At 39.4% G+C, this 26,573-nt stretch overlaps 1 protein-coding gene across 5 annotated transcripts in view; it reads left to right on the top strand.

The window, feature by feature from the left end:
- The window catches only part of PDE4B (phosphodiesterase 4B), a 587,629-nt gene extending 562,767 nt beyond the window's left edge, over window positions 1–24,862 (top strand). For 4 of the 5 annotated variants that reach the window (XM_032137056.1, XM_032137057.2, XM_032137058.2 and 1 more), the window contains 9 exons: window positions 5,589–5,682; window positions 11,694–11,872; window positions 13,250–13,348; window positions 13,488–13,652; window positions 15,730–15,829; window positions 18,064–18,218; window positions 18,311–18,433; window positions 19,157–19,339; window positions 22,598–24,862. In XM_032137056.1, coding sequence (XP_031992947.1) covers window positions 5,589–5,682; window positions 11,694–11,872; window positions 13,250–13,348; window positions 13,488–13,652; window positions 15,730–15,829; window positions 18,064–18,218; window positions 18,311–18,433; window positions 19,157–19,339; window positions 22,598–22,963 — 1,464 coding nt within the window. In that variant the 3' untranslated portion in view covers window positions 22,964–24,862. Of the gene's footprint in view, window positions 1–4,496; window positions 4,960–5,588; window positions 5,683–11,693; window positions 11,873–13,249; window positions 13,349–13,487; window positions 13,653–15,729; window positions 15,830–18,063; window positions 18,219–18,310; window positions 18,434–19,156; window positions 19,340–22,597 lie in introns of those variants that run through there. The other variant, XM_032137060.2, reaches the window with a different exon arrangement.
- Window positions 24,863–26,573: the final 1,711 nt, after the last annotated feature.

The raw sequence follows: 26,573 nt of genomic DNA, 5'->3' as shown, positions 1-26,573 counted from the left end.
AGTCAAAAGGAAGATTAGAAGCTAGCCATTTTATCACTAAAGAAACTGAGCCCCAAGAAGTTAATTCAGCTTACCCAAGATTACATATTTGCTTAGGGCCAGAGCTAAGACAGGGACAGACTCTGTTTACTTCATTTCTCACTAAACTGTACCACTGCAGTTTTGACTTCTTTCTACCACTACTAGCATTCTGTGCCTTCAGGAGGAATTTTCAGCCCCTTTACTTTCCTGATGCCCGGGAATTCTTTTTAAGCTATGACTAACAAAGTATAAAACATGAGTCAAAAGTTAGTCCCTAATAAAGTCATTGTGACTTTAATGACTTTGGCAGTTGTTTCATTCTGCAAAAACAGGAAGATCCCACACAATAAGGCGCCTGTCTCACAGCTGGGCTCCTGCGTAGACGGCCACCCACAAGAGTAACTAACTGCTGGGGCTGCCTTCCTCTCTTTGACACCTTTTTATTCTCTGTTCTTACAGTTTTCTCCTACTGACCTCATCCTGAGATTATCCATGAGAAGAAGGTACCTGCTTTAGCTAGTCTTTGATAGGGTGAAAAATAGTTTTAATCACTGAAGAGTCACTCCTAAGTGATTTTCAGGTCACCCTCAACAGGCCTAAATTAGTCTTAGAAGGAGCTCTTTCATGGGCTTTATACTAGCTTCTTGTGTTATCACTCTTCTGGACTGTTGTATTCTCAAAAACATAAAATCCCCAAATTTTAGATTTGAGAAGAGCCTGCGATCATTCCAGTTCACTCCTCCTATGTGATTAGTTTAACTAAGAACTCATTACCAAGATAGTGCCTATCTTGCCTGCGGATCTTTGCGTAAAGCTCAAACTAATTCTCCCATGAGAAATATAGAAAAGTGAAGAAGTGTCCTATCACTTCAGAAGAAACTGGCTCAGAAGAAATAATCTCCGTATGCAGTGTTGAAACTAAAGAAAAATTGAAGCCATCAAACAAAATGTTCCTATCAAGTGTAATTGAATTTTAGCTTTTATTACCTATTCTCATAACTTTTCACTATTAAAGGAACTTATTCCAAAAATCAGACAATTTTATAGAAAAGGTATATTCTAGGTCAATAATATTAAATCACGTATCTAGAAAATACACCTTCTTCCCTTTTCAAAAAATATCTGCAATTTCTAGCAGTGTATGTGAATCTAGTGTTGGGCATAAGCCTAAGAAGGCATTGGAGGAATTTTTTGTTACTAAGAGTTTATTCACAAACTTTGCCTGTCTGTGTTGAAAAGGGGCATTGGCCATTTCCTCTGGGGACATTATTTCTAGGTAGGCTGTTAACAGGGTTTTCCTGTGAAGGCAGACTCTTAGGGAAAATAGTATCTGTGTACATGAGATGGTAGAGACACATTTATCTTTAAAATAATGTGTTCCTGTTTGTGGATTTCTCTACTGCATTTAATAAAATAAATAGTGGCCATTTCCTTCCAATCCAGTAACTCCTTGGGACACAGTTTTACCCAGGAGCTATTTTGCCTTCAAGTCTGGATGAAACATGTAACAATAAATAGACTCCAAAAGTCTTACACTATGAAACTCTGAGGGATGATAAATGCTTCCCTTCCTTTGTTATGGTCTGAAGCATTTTCAATTTGAGTTGTTTTCCTCAGTCATGTAGAGGGAGTTTTGTTTTCTGGGAAGTCTTGGTTGCTGGTAAATAATGTGTCCAAACTGTAGGAGGCAGCCACAGAATTTATCATACAAGTATGAAATGTTAGGGCTGATCAGTCTCATTTTACACGAGAGGTGATGTAACTACACAGGAGAGTGAGAGCTGAGAATGGAAAGTCAAGATTTGTCTACCACATTGTGGCTGCCTCTGGCTCAACAGAAACACTCACATGTGGGAGTCAGATGCTGAAAGCCCAACTAAGCCTAGCTCCTCAACTGTCTCCTCAGGCTTAACTTCAAACATAATTCATATCTATTCTATTTCTTAATGTGTCTCATCACACAGTTAAACACTAGTCATACTAATTGGACTCTACATATACTAGAATGTAAAAGATACCCTTCTACCCCCCGCCGTCTGCTCCTTGAAGGCCATGTCTGCCTTTCTTAGTTTGTACAGAGCCCAACATAAATGGGCCCTTCATAAGTGCTTTTTGATGAGAGCAATGATTGCCTTCACGTCAGTGTGGTTGGGCCCTCCCTTATGGAGTAGGAAAACCAACAGTTGTTGCTAAGCAACATTTAAAGGACTAGGTTAGTTTCTGACACTAAGTGACCTCCATTTGCATACTTCGCCAGGTTGTGTGTTTTATGGTTGCCTCAAGATGACTTTGTTTTTTGGTAGCATTGCTATGCCCTTAGCAAAATGCTCCTAGGAGAATTAGTTTAGGCCTGGGAAGGAGGAAGGTGATATTCATCTATTAATGACTTACATGAGTACACTGATCCCTTCAGTAAACTCTGCGGGAAAGGTGAGGAGTTTGGTTTATTTTCAGCCCTGCAGCTGAGAGCCTCCTCCCTGATCCCATATTGAAAGTGATTGACAATGTATCCCAACAGGGTCCTGTGGCAATGGGAGGCTATAGAAAGAAAATAAACAGAGAAGTCTTTCCCCTTATAGCCTTTTATGATTCAATTTCTACCTGCTCCTATCTTCTGAGTAGAGATGCTAATATAGCTAATAAAGAACTGGTCCTACCCTCTCCAGACTGTTTGCTGTTGTGGTTAAACAACATGCCCTAATATATCTATTCCTACTAGAATGAAAGCTGATTAAAAGCATGAAAAGAGTTTTTGTTTGTCCCTTTGTTTTTTTTTTTTTTTTTTTCACTGCTATATCATCACTCTTTTCCCTGGTCATTTTAGGTATTCAATAAATGGTTGGCAAATACGTGAAAAAAGGGCATTATTGAACTAATACAAACCTGACTGACTCTAAAACATTTCTAAGTATTTCAGAGAGACTAAAGGAGCCAAAATGAGACAATTGTCTGAATGTTATATTTGCCTAAGTCTAGTGCAGAGAAAATTATGGAAGAAATCATCTGTCTCTAAGCTTTTTACAAGATATTTTTACAATGATCCAATTAAAGTTTACTTCTTTGCCAAAATTCAGCTTATCGGTCAGAGCATATAAACTTGTTTTCTTCAGCTTCTGAGCCTTCAGCCTAGGTGCCTGTCTTTTGAGGATTTAAAATGAGAGGCCATTGTGACTGAGCAGTTGTGTCTTTAAAACTAAATAATTTAGAATTCATGTGATTCACCTGGGATTCAAAATTGCACAGAGTTTCAATAAGTAAAATACGCTAGCTGAGATGATTGATGCAGAGATGCCTGGTTACAAACATATTGTATCATGGGAAACACACACACATACGCAAGCAGGGTTACCCAGAAGGAGGATGATTGGACATCTTTGAGAACAATGCATGGTGCAGTGAGCCAGCAGGCAGAAATACTGACTTGCATTGGCTTCACCTCCAAAAGCCAGGTCTCCTAGTCACAGGCGATGGCATGACCCCCGGCTTGGATGCTTGAAATAAAGCTATTGTTGGATGCGGATGCTCATTTGAAAGGGGAATGCCTCACAGGAAAAAGAGCCAATTGCAAGTTGGGGTTGTTGCCATGGTGCTTTGCTATTCCTTCAACTTGCTATAAATGAAATCCTGGGAGTACAGGGGTAGGGTAACAGAGGGGAAAGATGAGGAGGGAAATGGGATGAACCTGGGGCGGGGAATCCCACTGCGGTAAAGCTCCAGTGTTTCCCCTTGCCTCTGCTTTAACACTGACAAGGAGAAGGGAGGGGCTGGGAAGAAGGGAGAGAGAAATCTGCAGGGAAGGAATGACTTTCTCAACATGCCCTGGATTGCTAAAATAAAATAAAAATTAATTTAAATCCTCAGATTTCTAATGTGAGTTAGAAGATGTAACACTAAATCTCAAACGATTCTCCATTCTTTCAGTAAATGAATGTTCATATTTCCTAACACACTCTGGATCCTAGATGGAAAGGTTAAAAGAGTTTAATACATTTGTCGAATGCAATCTAATATGCATATTAATGAGCTGATGGAGGGCAGAAACTTACATGCTGCATAGGAAGTACTTTTCAAATAAAATAAATTAATTCTATTCCCATTCATTTTACTATGAAAAGAGGCTAAATGCATTGGCACACGCTTGGTGTGTCCTCCAAAAAGCTAGTTCACAAAAATTCTTTTCTACCGGCAGCCTAGTCTGAAAACAGCCACAGTCCTAACCTTTTTTAAATGTTTGTTTAATTGTTCAGAAAGTCGATTAATCAAATGCATCATCACTTTGATCAATTAGAGCGGTTGGAGTTTTGTGCAGAGGCTGCATCTGCAGAATTCTGGTCTGCAGTGGAGAGAGAGGGTTAAGGAACACCTAGTTGAAATGGGGGAGGGTACCGACTTCAGATTTACTTAAATATTCATGGGGCTTCCTCCATTTTAATCTTCTCCTTTTTAAAAGATGGCTGTGTTTCCTAGTCTGGCAACTCCTCAGGAAAGAAGAATTGCTTCTTCCTTGCAGAGTTCAGCCGAGTAGGACTAATGTAGAAGAGTGGAAACCCCTTCGGCCACCAGGGCTATTCATAATTCATAAGTGCTTCAAACCAGCCAGCTGAATACATTTGGACAGGCTCTTGCTCCTTCGTGCAATTCCTGATTTCATTACTCTCTTCTGCCAGGAAATAAGCAGGGAGCATAGACTTCTTGCAAGAATGGAGTGCGAAGATGGGCTTTGTTTGGCTTAGGAAATGCCATACGTTTTGGAGGTTTTTGTCTTTTCTAAGTTTTGATTATTTTATCACTGAATCTGCAGGGCTTTCCTGATCCTTTCAGGATTGCTCTCTCAGAACTGTGAATTCTTTCAAAGGGATTTGTGGATTGTGGCAAGGAGAGCATTCCAAAATGCCCGAGGCAAATTATTTATTATCTGTATCTTGGGGTTACATCAAGGTGGGTTAATTTGATTGTGTTCTGTGTCTTTGATAAAATGTGAAACGTACCTCTGTGTGTTTTTTTGTGAAGTAGAGGACATCTGTAATGATTTAATTTGTGTGTTCATTTAACCCACTGGGACCTCTTATTTTGAAATAAGAGCATGTTATATTACATTTTATTTAAGTGTACTATGCTGTGTTTTAATCCTGTTCTTTTTACTGAATTCTGTCTTTTAAAAGATGCTTTTTTTTCTTTTTCCCTTAAACTTTTCACTTATTATCTCCTCTCACCAAATAGGTTATTAAATTATATTTTAGAGGTAATTTCAGACAAACGTATTTTTAAAAGTAGTTACAGTTTCAAGTGGAATTATCTCGACCTCTATTAAAATTCCTTTTCCTATGTTTGCATCTTCAAAAGTAATCAGATGTTAATTCTAAGAAATCTTAAGAAAACCCCTTTTCCAAAAGTGACGTTGGAGTAATTTCAAATTGAAGAGATATATTTTGTAGAAACAGTATTATTTATCTAATGGTATGTGCTCATCCGACCTCTTGATTCCTGGACAGTAAAGTCGGAAACATTTAAAGTGAACATTTGCTCTTTTTAAAGTGGTTAATGCATTTTTTGTTCTTTATAAACAGTTCAAAAGAATGCTGAACCGGGAGCTGACACACCTCTCAGAGATGAGCCGATCAGGGAACCAGGTGTCTGAATACATTTCAAATACTTTCCTAGGTAAGATATTAACTGGGAAAAACCTGTTTTATAATTGGGGTTTTCAGAATTAATTTCTACAACCTATCAAGAACATCCCCATGTGAATTTGGGATGGAGTTGAGTCATAGAAAAATCCATTTAAAATAATAACTAAGGCAGTCTTCAAAAGAAAAAATATAAGCAGGAAGATCATGTTTTTGAAAAAAAAAAAAAAAAAAAGAATTAAAATACCCATCCAAGACAGAGGGTTATTATGGGCTAATTGTATTTAAATGTCCCTCAGCCCCACCTTGTCTGCCTGCCTACTTCCATCTTTGCTAAGACCTCTGAAGTAATGAGGGAAATCCAATCACCCAAGCCCGAGAGGCAGCTCCGTTGGCTCCTCTGATATGGTAGCCTTTCAGTTCCTTCAATAACTGAGCTTTGAGCAAAAGGTTTCCTCTATGATGTTTTGTAGGGGGTATGGTTGAGGAATAATTCTATAGTGATTTGGTCCTTGAGAACAAGCTTTGGAAATAATTTGACTATTGCTTTGCTAAGTTATTTATTAAAGATAAATGGATGGTAAGGGGGAGAATTTTAATATTATCTGAAGGATTTAATCTTCTGCAAGCAGCCTCATTCTCTTCCCAATCTGATGCTTTATCTATTATTCTCTGTTGTTACACTACTGGTATTTAACACATGATTTGCTGACCAAAAGGATTGCATGAATGGTCCTCAACTATTGTCATGCATGTTATTTGATTGTTTGGGATTTTTGAATTCAGTCTTAAAGGCACTTTTGTATAACGAACCTATTTGGACTATTTTGATTTAAGAAGTCCTATAGAATCTGCAAATCTGTACATCAAAGTAAATGGATGGCATTTAGATTCTGATTTTGTTGACTTTAAATTGCTACTGAAATTATGCTTGCTTATGAAACCTCATTTTCCAGGGAAGTGACCCATTCTCACAGCTGAACACTGCATCCTCTCTTCTTTTTGGAACAGCCATATAGCATTAAATCAATGAGCATTTTCCTTGATGTCTTATTGAAACAAATACCTTTTCCGGTTTTATTTCTAAAATCAATCCTATTTCTCTAGCACCAAAGCAGTTCTTGCTATCAGCAGATCAATCAGCCCTCTCTTTGAGCAGCCTCATACAGAGCTTACTGCATTACTCTGCAGTGGATGGTCACCAGACATGATTAACAAGTGCCTTTCTAACAGTTTCTAGTATGTGAGTGTCTGCAGCACTTGATTTTCTCCAGCTGCAGTTGCAACGCCTTTGTCAGAGAACAAAGGAGAAGAATTTTCATCCATCCTAGCTCCCAGAGGTGACTAGAATCTAACTCTACAGAAAGCATTAAATACTGATCCTTTTCTTCTCCTTTTATCCATTTGTAGACGAGGATCTTCTGCTGAGCATTTCAGATACACCTGGCTCTGTGTAATGCCCAGTGATTTTTCATTAACTGGGAGCTGTTTTAGGGACATTTTACAGGTTAATGACTGTGGGAGAGGACAATAAAATCAAAACTGCAAGAACCCATTTTTGTCTTCGTAAGCATTGCATTTTAAAATATGAGGGCTTGAAGACTTCTCAGAAGAGACACTCACTACTAGAGTTAAAGTTATATGAAATCTCTGAGCCCTTAATCATCCAAGACTGGACCTAAGCAGTCCTCTTCGTTTGTAGTCTCTTTCAATATCTGCTTATCAAGGACAACAAGAATATCTTAGTCTACTAATTAATCTTTTTTATCACCATAGGCTACCAAGAAAGAAAGCTGATAAGATGATAAAGATGATTCATTCCTCAGAGTAGGAAAAAATAAAAATTTAAAAAGATGCTAAATATGAGCTCTGAGTCTCAACACTGTCTCAAGATGAAGCAAATGTCAACTTTCTTGCCTATTCTGCTTGCTATTTAGGCAGATCTCTTGAGCAAAACCAGTCATTTGGCTTCTCATTGTTCCAAAAATTAAATTCAAGAACAAATTTTTGAGGAAGGTTATTAGAATCTCAATCCTTATAGGCTCTTAGCATTAAGAGGGTGGTGTGTGTCAGTGGGTGTATGTTTGAGGGTGTATGTGGTAAACCCCATCAAACAGACTAGATAGGCAAATTAGAATTTTAAATATTCTTGAGAAAATATAGGAAGAAAAAAACCTATAATATTAACAAAAGATGCATCAGTTGCCTCACTTGTAAAATGGGAGCACTGGTATAGATGACTTCTCAAATCCCTTCCAACTCTAACTTACTATAACTCTGATATGAACTGACTTTATCAGTTTTGCTAAGAGATACCTGGCCATCTAGATTCTCTGTGGTGAACCCTAGGCTTGTAATCTGACAATCTCAAAAAACAAATAAACGAAGTTTGTTTCCAGACTGCCAGTGAAGGGCATGGAACTCTTAGTCTTATCCTGTGAGCATGATGAATGTTCCTGGAAGACCATGAAGCCTTCTTCATAAACTTTCTGATCTCCATGGGACCCTAAAACCTTGTAGTCCAATTCCCTCATTTTATAGGACAGAAAACTGGGGACCCAGAGGGATGAGGTAACTTGACCAAGATCATTTGGCTAATACTTTCCTCAGCCAGAACTAGGACTTGGCTTTCTTGACATCTATACCTAAATACCCTGTCAATCCTTTAACGAGGAAAGAAGGCTGTTAGGAACGCAGAACATATAGAAGAAAATCACATAAGGACTCTTAACTAATACATATATCATTTTGGAAACAAGTCTTTAGGAATCAGGATTGTTGGAGCTAAAAATAAAATGTTTATTAACAGGCCGGGCATGGTGGCTCACGCCTGTAATCCCAGCACATTCAGAGGCCGAGATGGGCAGATCACCTGAGGTCAGGAGTTTGAGACCAGCCTGGCCAACATGGTGAAACCCTGTTTCTACTAAAAATACAAAAATAGCCGGGCATGGTGGTACATGCCTGTAGTCCCAGCTACTGAGGAGGCTGAGGCAGGAGAATCACTTGAATCGAGGAGATCGAGGTTGCAGTGAGCCAAGATCACACCATTGCACTCCAGCCTGGGCGAGAAGAGCAAAACTCTGTCTCAAAAAAAAAAAAAAAAAAAAAGTATTAACAGTTTCTAATAATATAAAATGTTCCTGTAAGACCATGGCAACCACCTCAGTGAGCACAAACTAAGAAGATCTTAGCAATTTACCTTAAACTTGAAGAGCAATATCTCAATAAGAGCCATTAAATGTTAAAAATGTGTCATCCAGGGAGGAGGGAAATCCCTTAATCCAGAGATAGGTGAAACTTGTGTTGCTCCTATCTTTTAAAAAAAAAAAAGTGGTGCAGGAGGACAGGGAGAAAGGCAGGCAGTAGACTATATTTACCAGTCCAGGCACTCATTGATGCTGTCATAGAATGGGCTCCAAGTTGCTGGTACAAGGGGAAATAGAAGTGTCTAATTTCAAGGGAAATAAAGCAGGACATAGGGAGAAGGAGAATAAATAATGCAAGATTTTTACATGTTACATTACAATTTAGTTAATATTTTCATGAACAGAGAAAAGTTATCCTTTTAAATCCTCTACTTACCCTCTCAAAACCTAGAACTTAGAATTTTCAAGATGCAAGGAAAAGAGCTTAGGAATTTTACATAATTTAAAAGTGTGATCTAGCAAGACATGAGCCTCAAATTATGCCAGTAACAGAATTTGGATGAGACTACTTTTTGTATCCGCTTTTTGTTTGTTTTACACAGGCCAACTGTTTGCTCACTGTATTCTGACTGTTCCATAAATGTAAATTCACTCAGTGTTTATTGTGATATTTTTGAGTCTGAGTTTCTGATTATTTCCACACTGTGCTGGCTAAGCATTTAATAGAGGAAATTCAGAATAGGGAAACCTATTAGTTGTTCCAGTGCCTGCATAGGGAAATACCCATTAATGTCAAATTGGCACTATTTGTGAATAATGGTCTTCTTCATTATTGCAGTATTCCAGACACAGTAGTGGTTCAGCTCAATTACTCACTGTTGCAGGGAATCTTTAATTAAACAAAGGGAAAAGGCTGCTGGTCCTACTAGAAATGGTTATATGTGCAGTGACACAGGAGAATCTAAGAGCCTCTTTAACCAGAGGTGAAGAATGGTGGTTAGAAAGGCAGGCCCTATGGTGGCCTTTCATTTTAGCAAAAAGTAGTAATTACTAGGAGTAAAGTGACAGGGAGAAAAGTGATTTCGAACTAATATAATATATAAGTTTTATGTCAGAGATCGTGTGGCAGGAAAGAGATTTTTGACAGGAACCTCAAGGCCTGGGTTCTATACTATTAAATCACTGTGTCTGGAGCAAAGTAATTGCAAAATAAATATCTGTTAAATAAGTTGCCCTTTGAGCTTGGGCAAGTTGCTGACTTCATCTGAAAAATGAGAGTGTGGGATTGTTACTGGTTCTTAAACCTGACTCTGATTATCCAAGTCACTCGGGAATCTTCTAAAAAAAAATACTGATTCAGTAGGGTTGGGTGGGGCTTATAAATCTGTATTTTTCTGAAGTTTCCTGGGTGCTTCTGATGCTGGACTAGGTTGGAAACCCCTAAACTAATTGAGATGACCACTAAAATTCCTTCCTAAGCAAAAGTCATAGGCTTGTGAGTGTAGGAGCTTGTGGACACCTAGAGACAATATTGATATGTTAGGGACGGATAATTCCCTTGCTTCAGTCCCACAGAGAGCAGGTGAGGTATACACGAAGCTAGTACTGTCTCACTGTGCTTGCTTTGCTCTGATGAAGTGTATCCGCTTTCTCTGATGAAGTGTATCCACTGGGGCCTATGAGCAGCCAGAGGTCTCTGGGGAAAACATGTGACTGTGCCATTATCTGCAAGAGTCAAAACAAATCGTCTAGATCCCAAAATGCCATCTGGGAGCATGTCATTTTCAAATGGCAAAATTGTCTTCCTACTAATTTTCACTGTAACTAGTGGAGGTAAATGTAGGTACTTTGGAAAGCTGCATTAACTCTTTCAGCCACAGGGTGTCATTTAGTTCAATAAAGTAGTTTTTATGCAATTTAATAATTGCGTCTGTGCACCCACCAGCATCCCTGTGGCCTGAAAGAGTTCATGCATTTTTTTCAGAAGTACTGAAGATACATCTCCCTGTGAAGTGAAATGGAATATTTGATGGCTGATATTTTTAATAGCACAAGGTAAAGGAAAGAGCTTCTATAAGCAGGTAGGCACATTTTTTTTTTTCACTAATCCTAGCTCTACTGTTACCTTGTTGTAACATAATTTTAAAAAATATTATGAAGTATCACAAATATTTAATAAACTTAAATATGTTAATAAGTGTAATGCTTATTACAAACAAGAGGCCTTATTGTTATTATTTATTGGTAGAATTAATAGGCACCAGGCATGAAATAAAACCGAAATTATAGTCTTCCTCTAAACCTCAAATGGTAATAAACCAAGCCCTTAAAGTAATTGAGGATTATGAACCATTTATATTTCTAACATATACACTGCTTATTTAAACTGAGCCCTTGCTAAAGCCATATGGATTTTTAAATTTTTTTAAGTAAAAATAAGATGAGCAGATCATGAAGCCTGTGTTTTTATTAATCTGATGAACATTTTATTATACAAAAACATGTTAATCACTTTATTTAAAAATCTACATATAAGTATTGGTGCCCCACCTTGCAAATGTGTAAGTGTATACTCCTTATACACTCCTAAATTACACTGAAAACAGAAGATTTGGTCTTGGGTCCTATTTTTGCTGCTTTCTGGACAAGTTACTTAGCTCCTCTCGGCCTTAATTTGCCCAGCAATAACATGGAACAACAAATCTTCTTATTTTTCTCAACAAATTTTATATTTTCCACACTTACTTCATAGAACTACCCTAGAGATACAGTGAAATAGTGCTACAAGATTTTATAAGATTCTAAAGCTGTTATAGATGGTTAGAGTTGTTTTGAATATTGCAGTGGATTCTCATAGACACGTGTGCTGAAAAACATATTCCTTTGTCTGTTGCAGACAAGCAGAATGATGTGGAGATCCCATCTCCTACCCAGAAAGACAGGGAGAAGAAGAAAAAGCAGCAGCTCATGACCCAGATAAGTGGAGTGAAGAAATTAATGCATAGTTCAAGCTTAAACAATACAAGCATCTCACGCTTTGGAGTCAACACTGAAAATGAAGATCACCTGGCCAAGGTGTGTATAAGCTCAGGTTTTGTGCACGTAGCTCTCTGCTTTACAGCAGACGGATGACCGTATACCTTTTAGAAAATAGTATGGATTGCTTTTGCATTATCATTACATTTTGTGTTAGGGAAGCTCATATTAAATGACTTTACTGTGAGCAGTAAGGCCTTCTGAAAGCTGTCATTAGAGGAAGGTTGATTGAACATGACACCAAGTCTTGGGGGAGAGTCTGGATCTCTTATGCTGGGTAGTTATTAAGAATGCCATTGTTGGGGCATCTGATGGAAGATCCTTTTTCCATACCAAAGAACCACTTTTTTTTTGTTTTTTTCCTGAATTAGATTTGTTATGGACAGTTCATTATGAATGAAGAATCCTTCTGAAGAGACATGGGGAAAATCCAAGGAAAGGTCAATAGGCAGGTCTGAATTATCCCAGAGGACATTTCAGGGACTGTATGCCAAGGACCAATGGGAAAATCTGCACTAATCGGTAGTGCTGGAAAAGAAATAAAGAGAAACTGACAGCACTGACTCTGGAGCCCAAACTCCAGTAGTGGAGGGAGGCATAGAAAGAATTCGTACATCCTTTAGGAGGGCACACAAAGTGACTGCTGAGGTCCTCTCAGCCTTGTGAGAATATGAAATGAGCTTACTGTTAGCAGTAAGACCTTTTGAAAGCTGTCATTAGAGGAAAGTTGATTAAACATTAGGCCAAGTCATGGTGGAGAGCCTGGATCACTTACTCTGGATAGTTATTAAGAATGAAATAAATTGGTCCTTAAATCAGGTAACCTTGGAATAATCTCACAACACAGGCCTGAGTGATGTTTCTTCCAGGTCCATCTGTGGCCCAGGAGCCCTAGGATGTAATTTGTGACTGGCATTCTTCATGACCTTTTACACTAAATTGGGTTGACTTATGCACATTCTGACAGCTGAGTCTTCCTGATCTGGCCTTCAGTGATGATAACCAAAGGGCAGAGGAGTTTTCCCTGAGACTGTTTTCCAGCTGTCACTAATGGGCCAGTAAGCAGCAAGGGGAGAGACAGGGACATTGAACTAGAGTGATCTCTATTCACTTGTGGCCACCTTTGAAAGCAACATTGGTTGAAGACTGATGCATGTCCAATATAGGTCAGCAACTAAATTTATAAATAGATACTCTCCTTTTTCTGAATAAAAAATGTTCAGAAACTTGTAGCTATCATGAAGAGGACACCTGACCTCCTAGGCCATTTAACTTTCAGATTTTCACACAACTAAAGCACTCTAAGGAGACACTCTAAAGACTTAAACAGCCAGTGTCCAAAAAATAAATTAAAAGAATGAGGCATGTTAGCACAACTTTCCTTATTCCTAAATTCCTTCATATTTTTAATTACAGGAGCTGGAAGACCTGAACAAATGGGGTCTTAACATCTTTAATGTGGCTGGATATTCCCACAATAGGCCCCTAACATGCATCATGTATGCTATATTCCAGGTGAGTGAACAGGAGTGAATACTGGCTTTCCAATTGGATGGCTCTTCATGATTTTTTTTTCCATCTTACTTTTCTGATTTAACTTTCCTCAACTTTTGGACATCCACTTATTTATGTCCTAATCCATTTTACAACATAGGAAAGAGACCTCCTAAAGACATTCAGAATCTCATCTGACACATTTATAACCTACATGATGACTTTAGAAGACCATTACCATTCTGACGTGGCATATCACAACAGCCTGCACGCTGCTGATGTAGCCCAGTCGACCCATGTTCTCCTTTCTACACCAGCATTAGACGTGAGTAGTTATGATCTGTTTTGCATTTCTGCCCGGCCTCCTTCAAAAATGCCATACCAGCTGGATGTAGTAGCATGTCCCTGTAGTCCTAGCTACTCGGGAGGCTGAGTTGGGAGGACTGCTTGAGCCCAGGGGTTCAAGGTTACAGTGAACTATGATTGCTCCCCTGGACTCCTGCTTGGGCAACCCTGTCTCTAAAAAAAATAAAGTAAAAAAATTTAAAAAGTGCCTTACAATATACAATATACTTACAAAATTAAAGTAATTAGACCACCCTGCATACTTGAACAGGTTCTTTATAAAATTTATCACATCTATTAACTGAGCTATTTATAAAAAATGAATGACATTTCTACTTGTTTTGCTTTCTAATATCAGAGTAACCTTCCCTTTACGTCTATTACTATTAAAAATATTTAACTATAAAGCAATTAACAGAATTTCAGGGCAGGAATCATGTCTTATTCTTCATTGTATTTCTAATAAGGGATGCAGCGTGCCTCAAAATGTCTTGTTCAGTGTCTGGTAGATAGTATATTCTCAATATGCAATTACTTATCTGAACTGCCCAACGTCACCCTAGGTATATATAGAGCATTATATTCCCAGGGGGATATCACAGAAATATAAAATACTGTCTATATTTCTTATTAGTAATAAGGATCCAGAGGCTTATTCTCCTAAAAAATTATAAAACTGATGCAATGTGTTGAAGAAGTAGTAACTAAAAATCTAGAACGGAAGAATTAATAATGCTGAAACAAGGAAAAACAATATTCATATTTGCCATACCAACTCTGAGAAGGTGGCTGTGGCTCCTTCCTTCATAGATTAATGCATTTGTGTATACCCATATCATCAACAATGTGTACAGCAGGTCATATTCTTACTTGACAAATGAAAATGATGGTCAAGTACTCCCAAAATGTGCTGGACCACTGCAGGAAGAGACTGGCCATGCCCTATCCAGCCTCACCTTTACAGATTCAGTTTGGAAGGTGAAAAAAGATTGGCCACAACTATATTGCTTGAGTTGCATATTTTCTAAGAAAAGACACCCAAGAAATCTTGAGAAAGTGAGATAGAGCTAAGGGTATTTGATCCCTCTGAAGGAGAGAAAGAGTACTGTTTTTATACCCTGTTTAAGTATCATAGAGTGAGGCAACACTATTTATCAACTGCCCACTGTTATTAATAGTATACCTACTATGTGGCCAGAAATTGGCCATGAGTGCTGCAAACTTTTTAGAAAAGGGAGAGCTCAATGAGTGCTTGAGTAATGTGAGTGGTCTTTATAGGAGAGGTGGAAACCCACCTCAAGCTGGCATTTGAAGGACCAGAAGATTTAACTAATCACAGCGGATGAAGAAAGACATTTCAGCCCTAGAATGAGCACCAATATATGCCTTATTAATACTAGGTTTGAATCATTGTGCATGGGTGGGGGCAGAGAAGCCTTCATGACACGACATGAAGGAATTGGGCAGTGGGGCCTCAGGTTTCACTTCTTAGAAAGGTTCTCAAATCTTGCCCATAGTAAATGATTAGTGGATACGTACTGAATGAATGAATAATATCTAAAAGCTTGTGACCACGCCATAAATTTAGCTTTGGGAAATAATTTATTGCTTATCTTATGAGTCGGGAGTTTGGCCATTTTTCTCTAAGTTATTCAGCTAGGAATATATGAAGGTTGTTATGTCTCACAGCAGAGCCCCTCTGACTTGCTTCTTTGACTTGTATCTGCTTGTGTTACATAAGCACCATGCTGCCACACCACTGGTCCAAGAAACAAACATTAGACGTTTACACACTCCATGAGGTTTGTGCTGATATCTTTCCAAGCATCAGCCTTTAGGCCTGATGTGCGATTGAGCTCTGGCCATCATCCCTTTCACATCAGAGACTTTATGATGATGAACAGAATCTACATTTACTTAAATTAGTATATTGAGATATTACACAAATCAACAATCCCTCTCCCAACAAGAATAAAGCAGGATACTTTACAAATGAAACTGAATAAGCAGGATAGGCAAATTGGATGTGGAATTAAATGTGTTTATTTGCCCGACAGGCTGTCTTCACAGATTTGGAAATCCTGGCTGCCATTTTTGCAGCTGCCATCCATGACGTTGATCATCCTGGAGTCTCCAATCAGTTTCTCATCAACACAAGTGAGTTCACCACTAGAGCAGTCATTCCAGATAATTGTATGATTCACTGCTTAATTTTTTTCCTCCTAATGTTTTCATTATGGATAATCACAAGGATAATAATGAGGCAATCCTTCCGTTTCTCTCAAACTGGTCAGGCCTTTCATGGATACTCAGTCCAGTCTGGCAACACAATGTTTGAGCTGCATGGAGAACTTGGAGAGGGTCATAGGGGAGCCATGAAAAGTACTCAAAATTTGGCAAATACAATATGTAAGGAAAGAATAACAGATATGGAATTATTCATAAAGAACAATAAAAGGTTTGGGGATCCCATGATAATGACTTTTTATATTATGCAAAACTCTCGCACAGAGCATAGTAACTCACTACTGTCCCTATCTGCTTGGGAAGCAGCCACAAATGTTGAATCTGCACATGGAAACCTCCAAGTAAAAATAAGATGCCATAAAAAGCACTGGAATGAGTTTCCACAGTTCAGAAGGAAGCGTCATTAAAAGTTCCATACATTTGGCCGGGCGCCGTGGCTCACGCCTGTAATCCCAGCACTTTGGGAGGCCGAGGAGGGTGGATCACGAGGTCAGGAGATCGAGACCACGGTGAAACCCCGTCTCTACTAAAAATACAAAAAATTAGCCTGGCGCGGTGGCGGGCGCCTGTAGTCCCAGCTACTCGGAGAGGCTGAGGCAGGAGAATGGCGTGAACCCGGGAGGCGGAGCTTGCAGTGAGCCGAGATTGCGCCACTGCACTCCAGCCTGGGCGACAGAGCGAGACTCCGTCTCAAAAAAAAAAAAAAAAAAGTTCTATACATTTTCTTCCAACTGCATAGATTTGATTATGGATTGGGAGTAGCAATGACCTGAGTGACCAGGGGTGGTCTAGCCTTAGGATCCCAAGCCATACTCAAAGCTTTTGTCATGCTTAAAATGTTTAGTTTTCATACCTTTGAAAATCCATTCATTCTCTCAAATAATGCACTATCTCTAAGTGCTGGAAATCTAAGTACTTTGAGAATATTGGTTATTGCAGTCATGAATAACATCAAGTACTGACAGTTTTCTAGCAATGCTTTTTGAGCTACTTGCTGTAAAAGAGTCCTGATCATCAGTCCTTGACCTTTATCTGAAGAATATCTGAATGACCTAGGTTTGGAGTACACTGGGTTCTTTTACTTCATTCTTCTGTTGAACAAACAAAATGTTGGGGCAGCTACTTGTCTGCATGGATTATATCAGTTGGTAGAGTGTGGTGTCATGAATCAATCCATATATAGGCCAGTTAGCCTCACATAGAAAAATGGTCTATCTGCTACAGTCACCTATAGCACTGCAACATATAAAGCCTGCTTGTAGATCTGTTGCCTTGATCACAGGATGAACAAAACAAGAGTACTCCTCAGAGGTTGTAACTAAGAGCACACTGTTAAAGCAATGATACATGTGTAACAGAACCTGTAATTAAGTAACACTTTACCACCACTTGTCTGGTATTCTTGATTAAGAGAAAATGTGGTTTCATAAGTCTGATGACCATATTCTCAAGCAGACTTCTGTCTAACAAAAGATGCTCGTGATTCTTCTATATAAAAGGCAGGCTGGAAGCTGCAGCTTAGGTTTCCAGATATTGCAATTTCTGGTGGAGAGAGCCAAAAGACAGAAAATTTGACATCAGAATTGTTCCCAAAAAGTAGTAATGTTTAGTATCGTATTAATAGAAAGCTCTAAAAAGTGACGTTATTTGAGTAAAATGAAGTTTTACATCAAGCATTATCTTTGACAATCCAAAATTCACAATTGCCAGAGATTTGGGAGCATATAAAATGTGAATATAGCTTGAAAATCTCAATACAATTCATAAAGTTTAGTGGCACTTTCACGTTGTTCTTTTCCAAAGTACAGAATTTTTGAAGACACATAAAAATAGGGTTTAGCTGCTCGGGAATGCCCTTACCTGATATTAAATTCTTCATCTGAGATATAGAAGGAGTGAAAGGATTTAAAATACAATGAATTTTAATCACAGGGAAAGCTTATACACCAGTAGAAGCATTTTTTGCTTAGAAACTGATGACTTCTGTTTGTAGAGGGCCACTGCTTCTCTAAGAGGAAATGGCATGTAGCTGGTGGTTCTTGAAATAATTTGGAGAGAACTACGTCTGATTTCACTTTGAGATAATGCCAACATTCAAATCATATCCCTTTTTAATGAAGTCATCATTTGGTCTGATTTATTAGATTCAGAACTTGCTTTGATGTATAATGATGAATCTGTGTTGGAAAATCATCACCTTGCTGTGGGTTTCAAACTGCTGCAAGAAGAACACTGTGACATCTTCATGAATCTCACCAAGAAGCAGCGTCAGACACTCAGGAAGATGGTTATTGACATGGTAAGACTTTAGCCTCTCTACATTCCTTACTTACTGCCATTCTCTCTGATAGACTGAATTTATTAAGAGTTTTCATTTTCTTTTTACCCAAGGTGTTAGCAACTGATATGTCTAAACATATGAGCCTGCTGGCAGACCTGAAGACAATGGTAGAAACGAAGAAAGTTACAAGTTCAGGAGTTCTTCTCCTAGACAACTATACCGATCGCATTCAGGTATTTGATGAAAGTCTTTGATTTAACACAAAACCAAACCAAACCAAACTAAACTGAACAACAATTAGAAAAAGAAAACAAAGATAAATTCAGTTATTGGTATATCCTAGGCTACTCCTATAGCTTAGGGCTTATTTTAAGAACAAGCTAAGGAAAATGGACATTCAAGTTTATCCTCTAATTTATGAGGAAAAAAAAATCCCTGTTTGTGGAATTGCTTATTAGTTATATAAATAAATTGCAAAATCTATTTGTAATAGGGCATACGTGACTGTTGGTTCCAAAAGCTTGTGTTTGGATTTAAATCCCATTGACTTGAAGTTTGTTAGGTCTGTTTTGGATATACAAATTGCCATCAGCTGTTCTCTTTCCACAAGTGGAAAATATGAAGTTATCTACTTTGAGTAATTCTTTGCATTCTTTCCAAACTGAGAAAAGAAAATGATAGCAACATCTGACCTCTAATGTTCCTTCCAATTTTTAAATTCAATGACTATCGGTCTAAGAAGACACACATTTTCCCCTTTGGGACTCTATAAAGGTAAATAACTGATCCAGGCTAGCACCACTGTAATTCCATTTTTTTTGGTGCATACGTCATAATTATAATACAACTAAAATGTTCTCGGGTTTAGTACCAAGCGTACTAGGATGAGAGGGATGAGATGTTCCGGCAGTATTTACACCTAATTTTATGAGATTTCCAAAACTTGATGATTTCAGGTCCTTCGCAACATGGTACACTGTGCAGACCTGAGCAACCCCACCAAGTCCTTGGAATTGTATCGGCAATGGACAGACCGCATCATGGAGGAATTTTTCCAGCAGGGAGACAAAGAGCGGGAGAGGGGAATGGAAATTAGCCCGATGTGTGATAAACACACAGCTTCTGTGGAAAAATCCCAGGTATCTAATATGAGATTTTCAAAGTTTTTGTGAGCTCTGCTGATTATAGAGCTGGAGGGTTCTATGTAATTCTGTTTTTCCAATAGAATATGTATATATGAAATGATAAGGAGACAACTACGCATTTTGTTCCGTTATAATCAGGACTCATGCGACTTCTCCATTACACTCAGTTTCACAGGGTGGGGATAAGTAGTCATCAGAAACCCATCAAAATTTGGACTATGTGTCCCTAAATCATTTAGATAGTTGTCCCTGACGTTAGCAAATCCAGCTGAATAACATGAACATCGGTGTCTCCTCCATCCCAACCCTCTGGATTTCTCCTAGCTCTGTCTTCATTCAAGAGCTCTACTCCTCATCCTTGCTTCCAGCCCTCTGTTTTTATCTTCTGTCCTTAATCAAGCCCGCTGCAACCATCACCAGAGGCAGTCTCTTTTACCGCATAGTCAAAGCCCTGTCTTGTGTTCCCTCCCAAGGATTCTTCTATGCTTTTGAGAACATGCTGACATTTTCTGGTTGTGTCCAAAGCAACACATTCTGTGTGTGCTTAGGACAGGGGACAATAGTCTGGAGAAGGTGAATACAGAAATGTCCAGATGCCAATAGCTGCAGAATATGCAGCAATGGAAAGTATCAGTATCCATACAAAGATTTTTCAAGAAAACGAATGGGCTGAGCCGAGTAGCTGAGATTGAGAATGAGTTAATAGACTGTCCAAGATCTTTATCCCAAAAATATTTGGATTGTTTATTTTCAGTATTTATCCTCCTTCCCTACTACCTGGATACCCCTAATTTGCATATACTTGTAATATTAATGTACAGTTCCTTTGCGATTTTTATTTTGTTGCTTCTTAGAGAAACCCAACTAAATGAGTTTAAAAAATCTGTGAAACGGCTGGGCACAGTGGCTCACGCTTGTAATCCAGCACTTTGGGAGGCCGAGGTGGATGGATCACCTGAGGTCAGGAGTTCAAGACCAGCCTGGCCAACATGGTGAAACCCTGTCTCTACCAAAAACACACAAAAAATTGGTCGAGCATGGTTGTGTGTGCCTGTAGTCCCAGCTACTCGGGAAGCTGAGGCAGGAAAATTGCTTGAACCCAGGAGGCGGAGGTTGCAGTGAGCTGAGATGGTGCCACTGCATTCCAGCCTGGGCAACAGAGCAAGACTCTATCTCAAAAAAAAAAAAAAAAAAATCTGTGAAAGTGCTCTGAAGTCTAATATACTGTAAAAATGCAAGTTAACATTGTTAATGAGGGTCAATTCAAATAGCCCAAAGGCTTAAGTGGAACAAGATATGAATCAGTAAGGAGGAATAACACCTTTTTATTAATAGCAGTGATGTTTTATGTTTATATGATGTTCTGTGGAGCATTTCACACATTTTCCATACATTATCTTACTTGGATCCCCAAACAGTCTTGCAAGCTAGATAAAGTAGATATTTTCCCAGCACGTCAGGTGCAAAGCTGTCCTCTTGGTCCACTACAGCAGCTCTCTCATCCAAAGCTCTTCACTCTCCATCTTAGGGACAGGTCTTCCTGTTGCCATGACATCGTTATCCACTCTGGTATTTCCCACCGATGGGCTCTGCTGAACACTGTCTGACTGGCCCAGCAGTAAAGCTCTTTACTGAGTCCTCTCAGGATTCATACAGCTCTCTCGTCCTGTGATCTAGGGAATAAAGAACTAGAAGCTACCTTTCAAAAAGATTCTCAGCATTTCTTAGCAGAAGCAAAACAAGCGAAGAAAGGAAATGACTGCACTGTGTTCAGCTTGTTCAATTTTCTCCATTACCTTGAGCTTGTTATTTTGGGTCCCTGGAAAACACCTTGAAAATAGTCTCTAACATTCATTAAGCACACATAAAGAAGCAAAAGGGAGGGAAAAGGGGTGGGTGGAAGTGAGAGAAATATCTGAATCATGTATGGTCGAGTTTTTGTAACCAGTATAGATCAGAGATTCCCTGACTTTGCTGTGAAACTTCCTTTTTTAAGGCTAGGAAAGCACCAGAAAGAAGAAGAATAAGAAAATGCATATATATATACACACATCATACATGTATATATATATATATTTTATTTATGAAAGAGTCACATATGACCAAAGTTCTTGTGTACAGTACAACTTGGATGTATTAAATGACTGGCCAAATACCAACATGTTAATAAAGGAAAGTTTCCAGTAGTGTGGAAAGAGACCCATATAATATCCCATGGGTGGGTGCCCTTTGCCCATCTACCCCTAAATCCCAATGCAGCATCTCTCTAGCTCCCCCAGACCATGGCAGGGGAATTCCCTTCCCTCATTCAACTAGTGCCTATTCTTTCTCTCTACTTGTCCCCACCCCCAGTGTTTCCTGTTTGTCCAACAATGAGGAGGCCAGCGTAAGGCCACACTGCTAGCTCATGCAGGATGCATAGCCCCTGAGTAAACCATAACAGAGCCATAAGCCTGGTATTTAATCACAGGAACACCAGCAAAAGGAACTGCTTAATTGTTTTTTATTTTCCCTTCTTTTCTCCTGTTGGAAATGACTGTGTGCTCTATAGATCCAAAACAATTGCATGAATGTCCACCGAGGGGATATGCGTTTCTTTCAGGGCTCAAAGTATTTTCACATGTTTCATCAAACTCCTCTACCAGCCAAAAGCATTCCACAGAACTTGAGAAATTCCAGAGTAGTCAGGAGCCAGCTCCTCATCACTTTGGAATAGCAACATATTTTAAAGTTAACAAGGAAAAAATAGAGTCAAAACACATTAGACCTGGGCCTGCCTTCTTCAGAAAATGACTCACAGAATCCAAGTAGTGACAAAGTCATTCTTTGTCTTTGGGTCCCTGGAAATCACGAGGATTCCATCCAGACTTCTTATCTGGTGCACATAAAAGGAAATGCAGTCTGTTGTAGTGAGATGAACACGGGCTTTGGAATCAGGTGAAGCTGGGGCCGAGTCCCAGCTCCACCACTCACTAGTTACGTGACCTCTGACAAGATATTTAATCTCAATAAGTCATAGTTTCTGCCTTTGTAAATAGTAAACAGCAATACTTACTTTCCAGGATTAAGAGAGAATACATCGATTGCATTCAGCGTAAGACCCACTGTATTGTGAGTGCCCAAATCGTGGAATCCATTATGATTGATCTTTCTGAAGTTATTAATGTTCTTTCTTTGCATGGAAACCAGGACACCTTGTTTACTTTTCAAGCACCATCACAATAACAGATGTGTAATCTTATTTTTCTCCAGGTTGGTTTCATCGACTACATTGTCCATCCATTGTGGGAGACCTGGGCAGATTTGGTACAGCCTGATGCTCAGGACATTCTCGATACCTTAGAAGATAACAGGAACTGGTATCAGAGCATGATACCTCAAAGTCCCTCACCACCACTGGACGAGCAGAACAGGGACTGCCAGGGTCTGATGGAAAAGTTTCAGTTTGAACTGACTCTCGATGAGGAAGATTCTGAAGGACCTGAGAAGGAGGGAGAGGGACACAGCTATTTCAGCAGCACAAAGACGCTTTGTGTGATTGATCCAGAAAACAGAGATTCCCTGGGGGAGACTGACATAGATATTGCAACAGAAGACAAGTCCCCAGTGGATACATAATCCCCCTCTCCCTGTGGAGATGAACATTCTATTCTTGATGAGCATGCCAGCTATATGGTAGGGCCAGCCCACCATGGGGGCCAAGACCTGCACAGGACAAGGGCCACCTGGCCTTTCAGTTACTTGAGTTTGGAGTCAGAACGCAAGACCAGGAAGCAAATAGCAGCTCAGGAAATCCCACGGTTGACTTGCCTTGCTGGCAAGCTTGGTGGAGAGGGGCTGAAGCTGTTGCTGGGGGCCGGTTCTGGTCAAGACACATGGCTTGAAAATGGAAGACACAAAACTGAGAGATCATTCTGCACTAAGTTTCAGGAACTTATCCCCGATAGTGACTGAACTCACTGACCAATAACTTCATTTATGAATCTTCTCACTTGTCCCTTTGTCTGCCAACCTGTGTGCCTTTTTTGTAAAACATTTTCATGTCTTTAAAATGCCTGTTGAATACCTAGAGTTTAGTATCAACTTCTACACAGATAAGCTTTCAAAGTTGACAAACTTTTTTGACTCTTTCTGGAAAAGGGAAAGAAAATAGTCTTCCTTCTTTCTTGGGCAATATCCTTCACTTTACTACAGTTACTTTTGCAAACAGACAGAGAGGATACACTTCTAACCACATTTTACTTCCTTCCCCTGTTGTCCAGTCCAACTCCACAGTCACTCTTAAAACTTCTCTCTGTTTGCCTGCCTCCAACAGTACTTTTAACTTTTTGCTGTAAACAGAATAAAATTGAACAAATTAGGGGGTAGAAAGGAGCAGTGGTGTCGTTCACCATAAGAGTCTGCATAGAACTCAGCAGTGTTCCCTGCTGTGTCTTGGACCCTGTCCCCCACAGGAGTTGTGCAGTCCCTGGCCCTGTTCCCTACCTCCTCTCTTCACCCATTTAGGCTGTTTTCAATGTAATGCTGCCGTCCTTCTCTTGCACTGCCTTCTGCGCTAACACCTCCATTCCTGTTTATAACCGTGTATTTATTACCTAATGTATATAATGTAATGTTTTGTAAGTTATTAATTTATATATCTAACATTGCCTGCCAATGGTGGTGTTAAATTTGTGTAGAAAACTCTGCCTAAGAGTTACGACTTTTTCTTGTAATGTTTTGTATTGTGTATTATATAACCCAAACGTCACTTAGTAGAGACATACGGCCCCCTTGGCAGAGAGGACAGGGGTGGGCTTTTGTTCAAAGGGTCTGCCCTTTCCCTGCCCTAGTTGCTACTTCTGCACAACCCGTTTATGAACCAGTTTTGGAAACAATATTCTCACATTAGATACTAAGTGGTTTATACTGAGCTTTTACTTTTGTATAGCTTGATAGGGGCAGGAGGCAATGGGATGTAGTTTTTACCCAGGTTCTCTCCAAATCTGTATGGGCATGAGTTGGGTTATAACTGGATCCTACTATCATTGTGGCTTTGGTTCAAAAGGCAACACTACATTTGCTCACAGATGATTCTTCTGAATGCTCCCGAACTACTGACTTTGAAGAGCTAGCTTCCTGCCTGCCATTAAGCACGAATGTCCTGTTCCAATTCATTACACAAGAAAACAATAAAACAATGTGAATTTTTATAATAAAATGTGAACTGATGTAGCAAATTTGCAAATGTGAAGCCTCTTCTGATAACACTTGTTAGGCCTCTTACTGATGTCAGTTTCAGTTTGTAAAATATGTTTCATGCTTTCAGTTCAGCATTGTGACTCAGTAATTACAGAAAATGGCACAAATGTGCATGACCAATGGGTTTGTATGTCTATGAACGCTGCATTGTTTCAGGTGGACATTTTATCATTTTCAAACGTTTCTCACAATGTATGTTATAGTATTATTATATATTGTGTTCAAATGCATTCTAAAGAGACTTTTATATGAGGTGAATAAAGAAAAGCATGATTAGCTTAGTCTGTAGGCCCACTTATTTCATGATTGGTTCTGACATATGAAAAGCAGATCTTTCTCTTCTCTTCTGCCCATTCCCCACAAAGAAAGCCAACCACTTTGTCCAGCCAACATCACAACTGAAGTTTCAGAATCTATGTCCAAAAAGTCCCCTAGTTTGGAACATTTCGCTTTTTCCTTAGCAACTGTTCACCCAGCTCAGTGATGCAGGAAGGGGGTTGAGGAAGGAAAACAAAACAAAACCACTTCGCTCATCTCCAACCGTTTCCTTCTACCTCTTCAAGAGTCTGAAGAGTTTAATCTACTAGATAAATAAAAGGAATCCCCAACTTGGCTGAGTCCTCTAGAAAAGTGAATCATAGATTATAGAACATTAGTATAATGCAGTCAGAGAGTCCCATTGATTCATTTGACACATGAAGAATCTGAGGTCCAAAGAGTCATCTTAAACCACAACCCACAGAGCATGGGTGGACACTCACGGTTTTCTCAGTGATCCATGCAGCCTCTTGTTGGTCATATGGCTATGATTTTCCTTCTGGAAAGAACTGTTTATATATAAGAAAAATACTTAAATGCTTTGTTGAAATCTTAAAGTCAGCGTTTTAAAATATTTTATCCTGAGAAGAGTGTGTGTGTGTGTTTATGTGTGTGTTTGTTGCAGAAGGTTGCAAACAAGAATCAGTGTTGGCCCATAATAATTTAGCCATAAGGGAGTGCTCTGTGAACCATTAAGATGGTCTTCTCTAAACACAGCTGAAACTAAGATGAGCCGACGTTGCAGAACCAGCTTGCCTGCTAGTTGCGGAGCTATTTCCCACATTTTCCATCATCTCTGATTTCTGATTGTGCCTCACCATCTCTGAGAGTTTGGAAATGAGCGAAGTAAATTGCTTACAGTAGCTACAGGTGTGACTTTTATAATGCCCAGAGCTAGAAATATTTGCAGGTCTGTTTTCTACTGAGAAGAAGTTCTTAATTAACCCTTATTGCAAATAAGAATCATGTGGGAAATACATGTTTTTAAAAATTCTTGTTTGGGGCCCATCCTCCTCCCAGATTTCTGATTGAATTGATCTTGGGCAAAGCCCTGGGCATCAGATTTTAAAAATTTCCCCCAGGCTGGAGTGCACTGACATGATCTCAGCTCACTGCAACCTCTGTTTCCCAGATTCAAGCAATTCTTGTGCCTCAGCCTCCCGTAGAGCTGGGACTACAGGCGCGTGCCACCACACCTGGTTAATTTTTTGTATCTTAGTAGAGATGGGGTTTCACCATGTTGCCCGGGCTGGTCTCGAACTCCTGAGCTCAGGCCATCTGCCCACTTCAGCCTCCCAAAGTGCTAGGATTACAGGCACAAGGCACTGCGCCCAGTCTCTCCCTGGGAAATCTTAACGTGCAATTGGAGTAGAGATGCACTGCTCCGAAACAGAGAATCATGCCTGCAGCTGAAGTGTTCTTTCACCCCCACTGTCTTCAGATACTGATTGTGCACTCATCATGGCCAGCATATTATGCCCAATATGGCTATTTTAAACGGTATTTTTTGTTATATCCCAGTTTTATCTTACTGGCTGACTTCTAACTAACTTTTAGGTAAGGTGAAACTGCACAGTTTCACTAGTTTCCTATATGGAAATCTCAAGAACCAGGCCAGACCTCAGGCATCCAAGCGAACTAGACCCTTCATGAGTGCAGAAACCATGCC

The sequence above is a fragment of the Hylobates moloch genome, unplaced genomic scaffold, assembly GCF_009828535.3.
Source record: "Hylobates moloch isolate HMO894 unplaced genomic scaffold, HMol_V3 SCAFFOLD_18, whole genome shotgun sequence".
Lineage (NCBI taxonomy): Eukaryota > Metazoa > Chordata > Mammalia > Primates > Hylobatidae > Hylobates > Hylobates moloch.
Note: the sequence above shows the minus strand (reverse complement) of the source record. Positions and strands in the feature narration are given on the sequence as shown.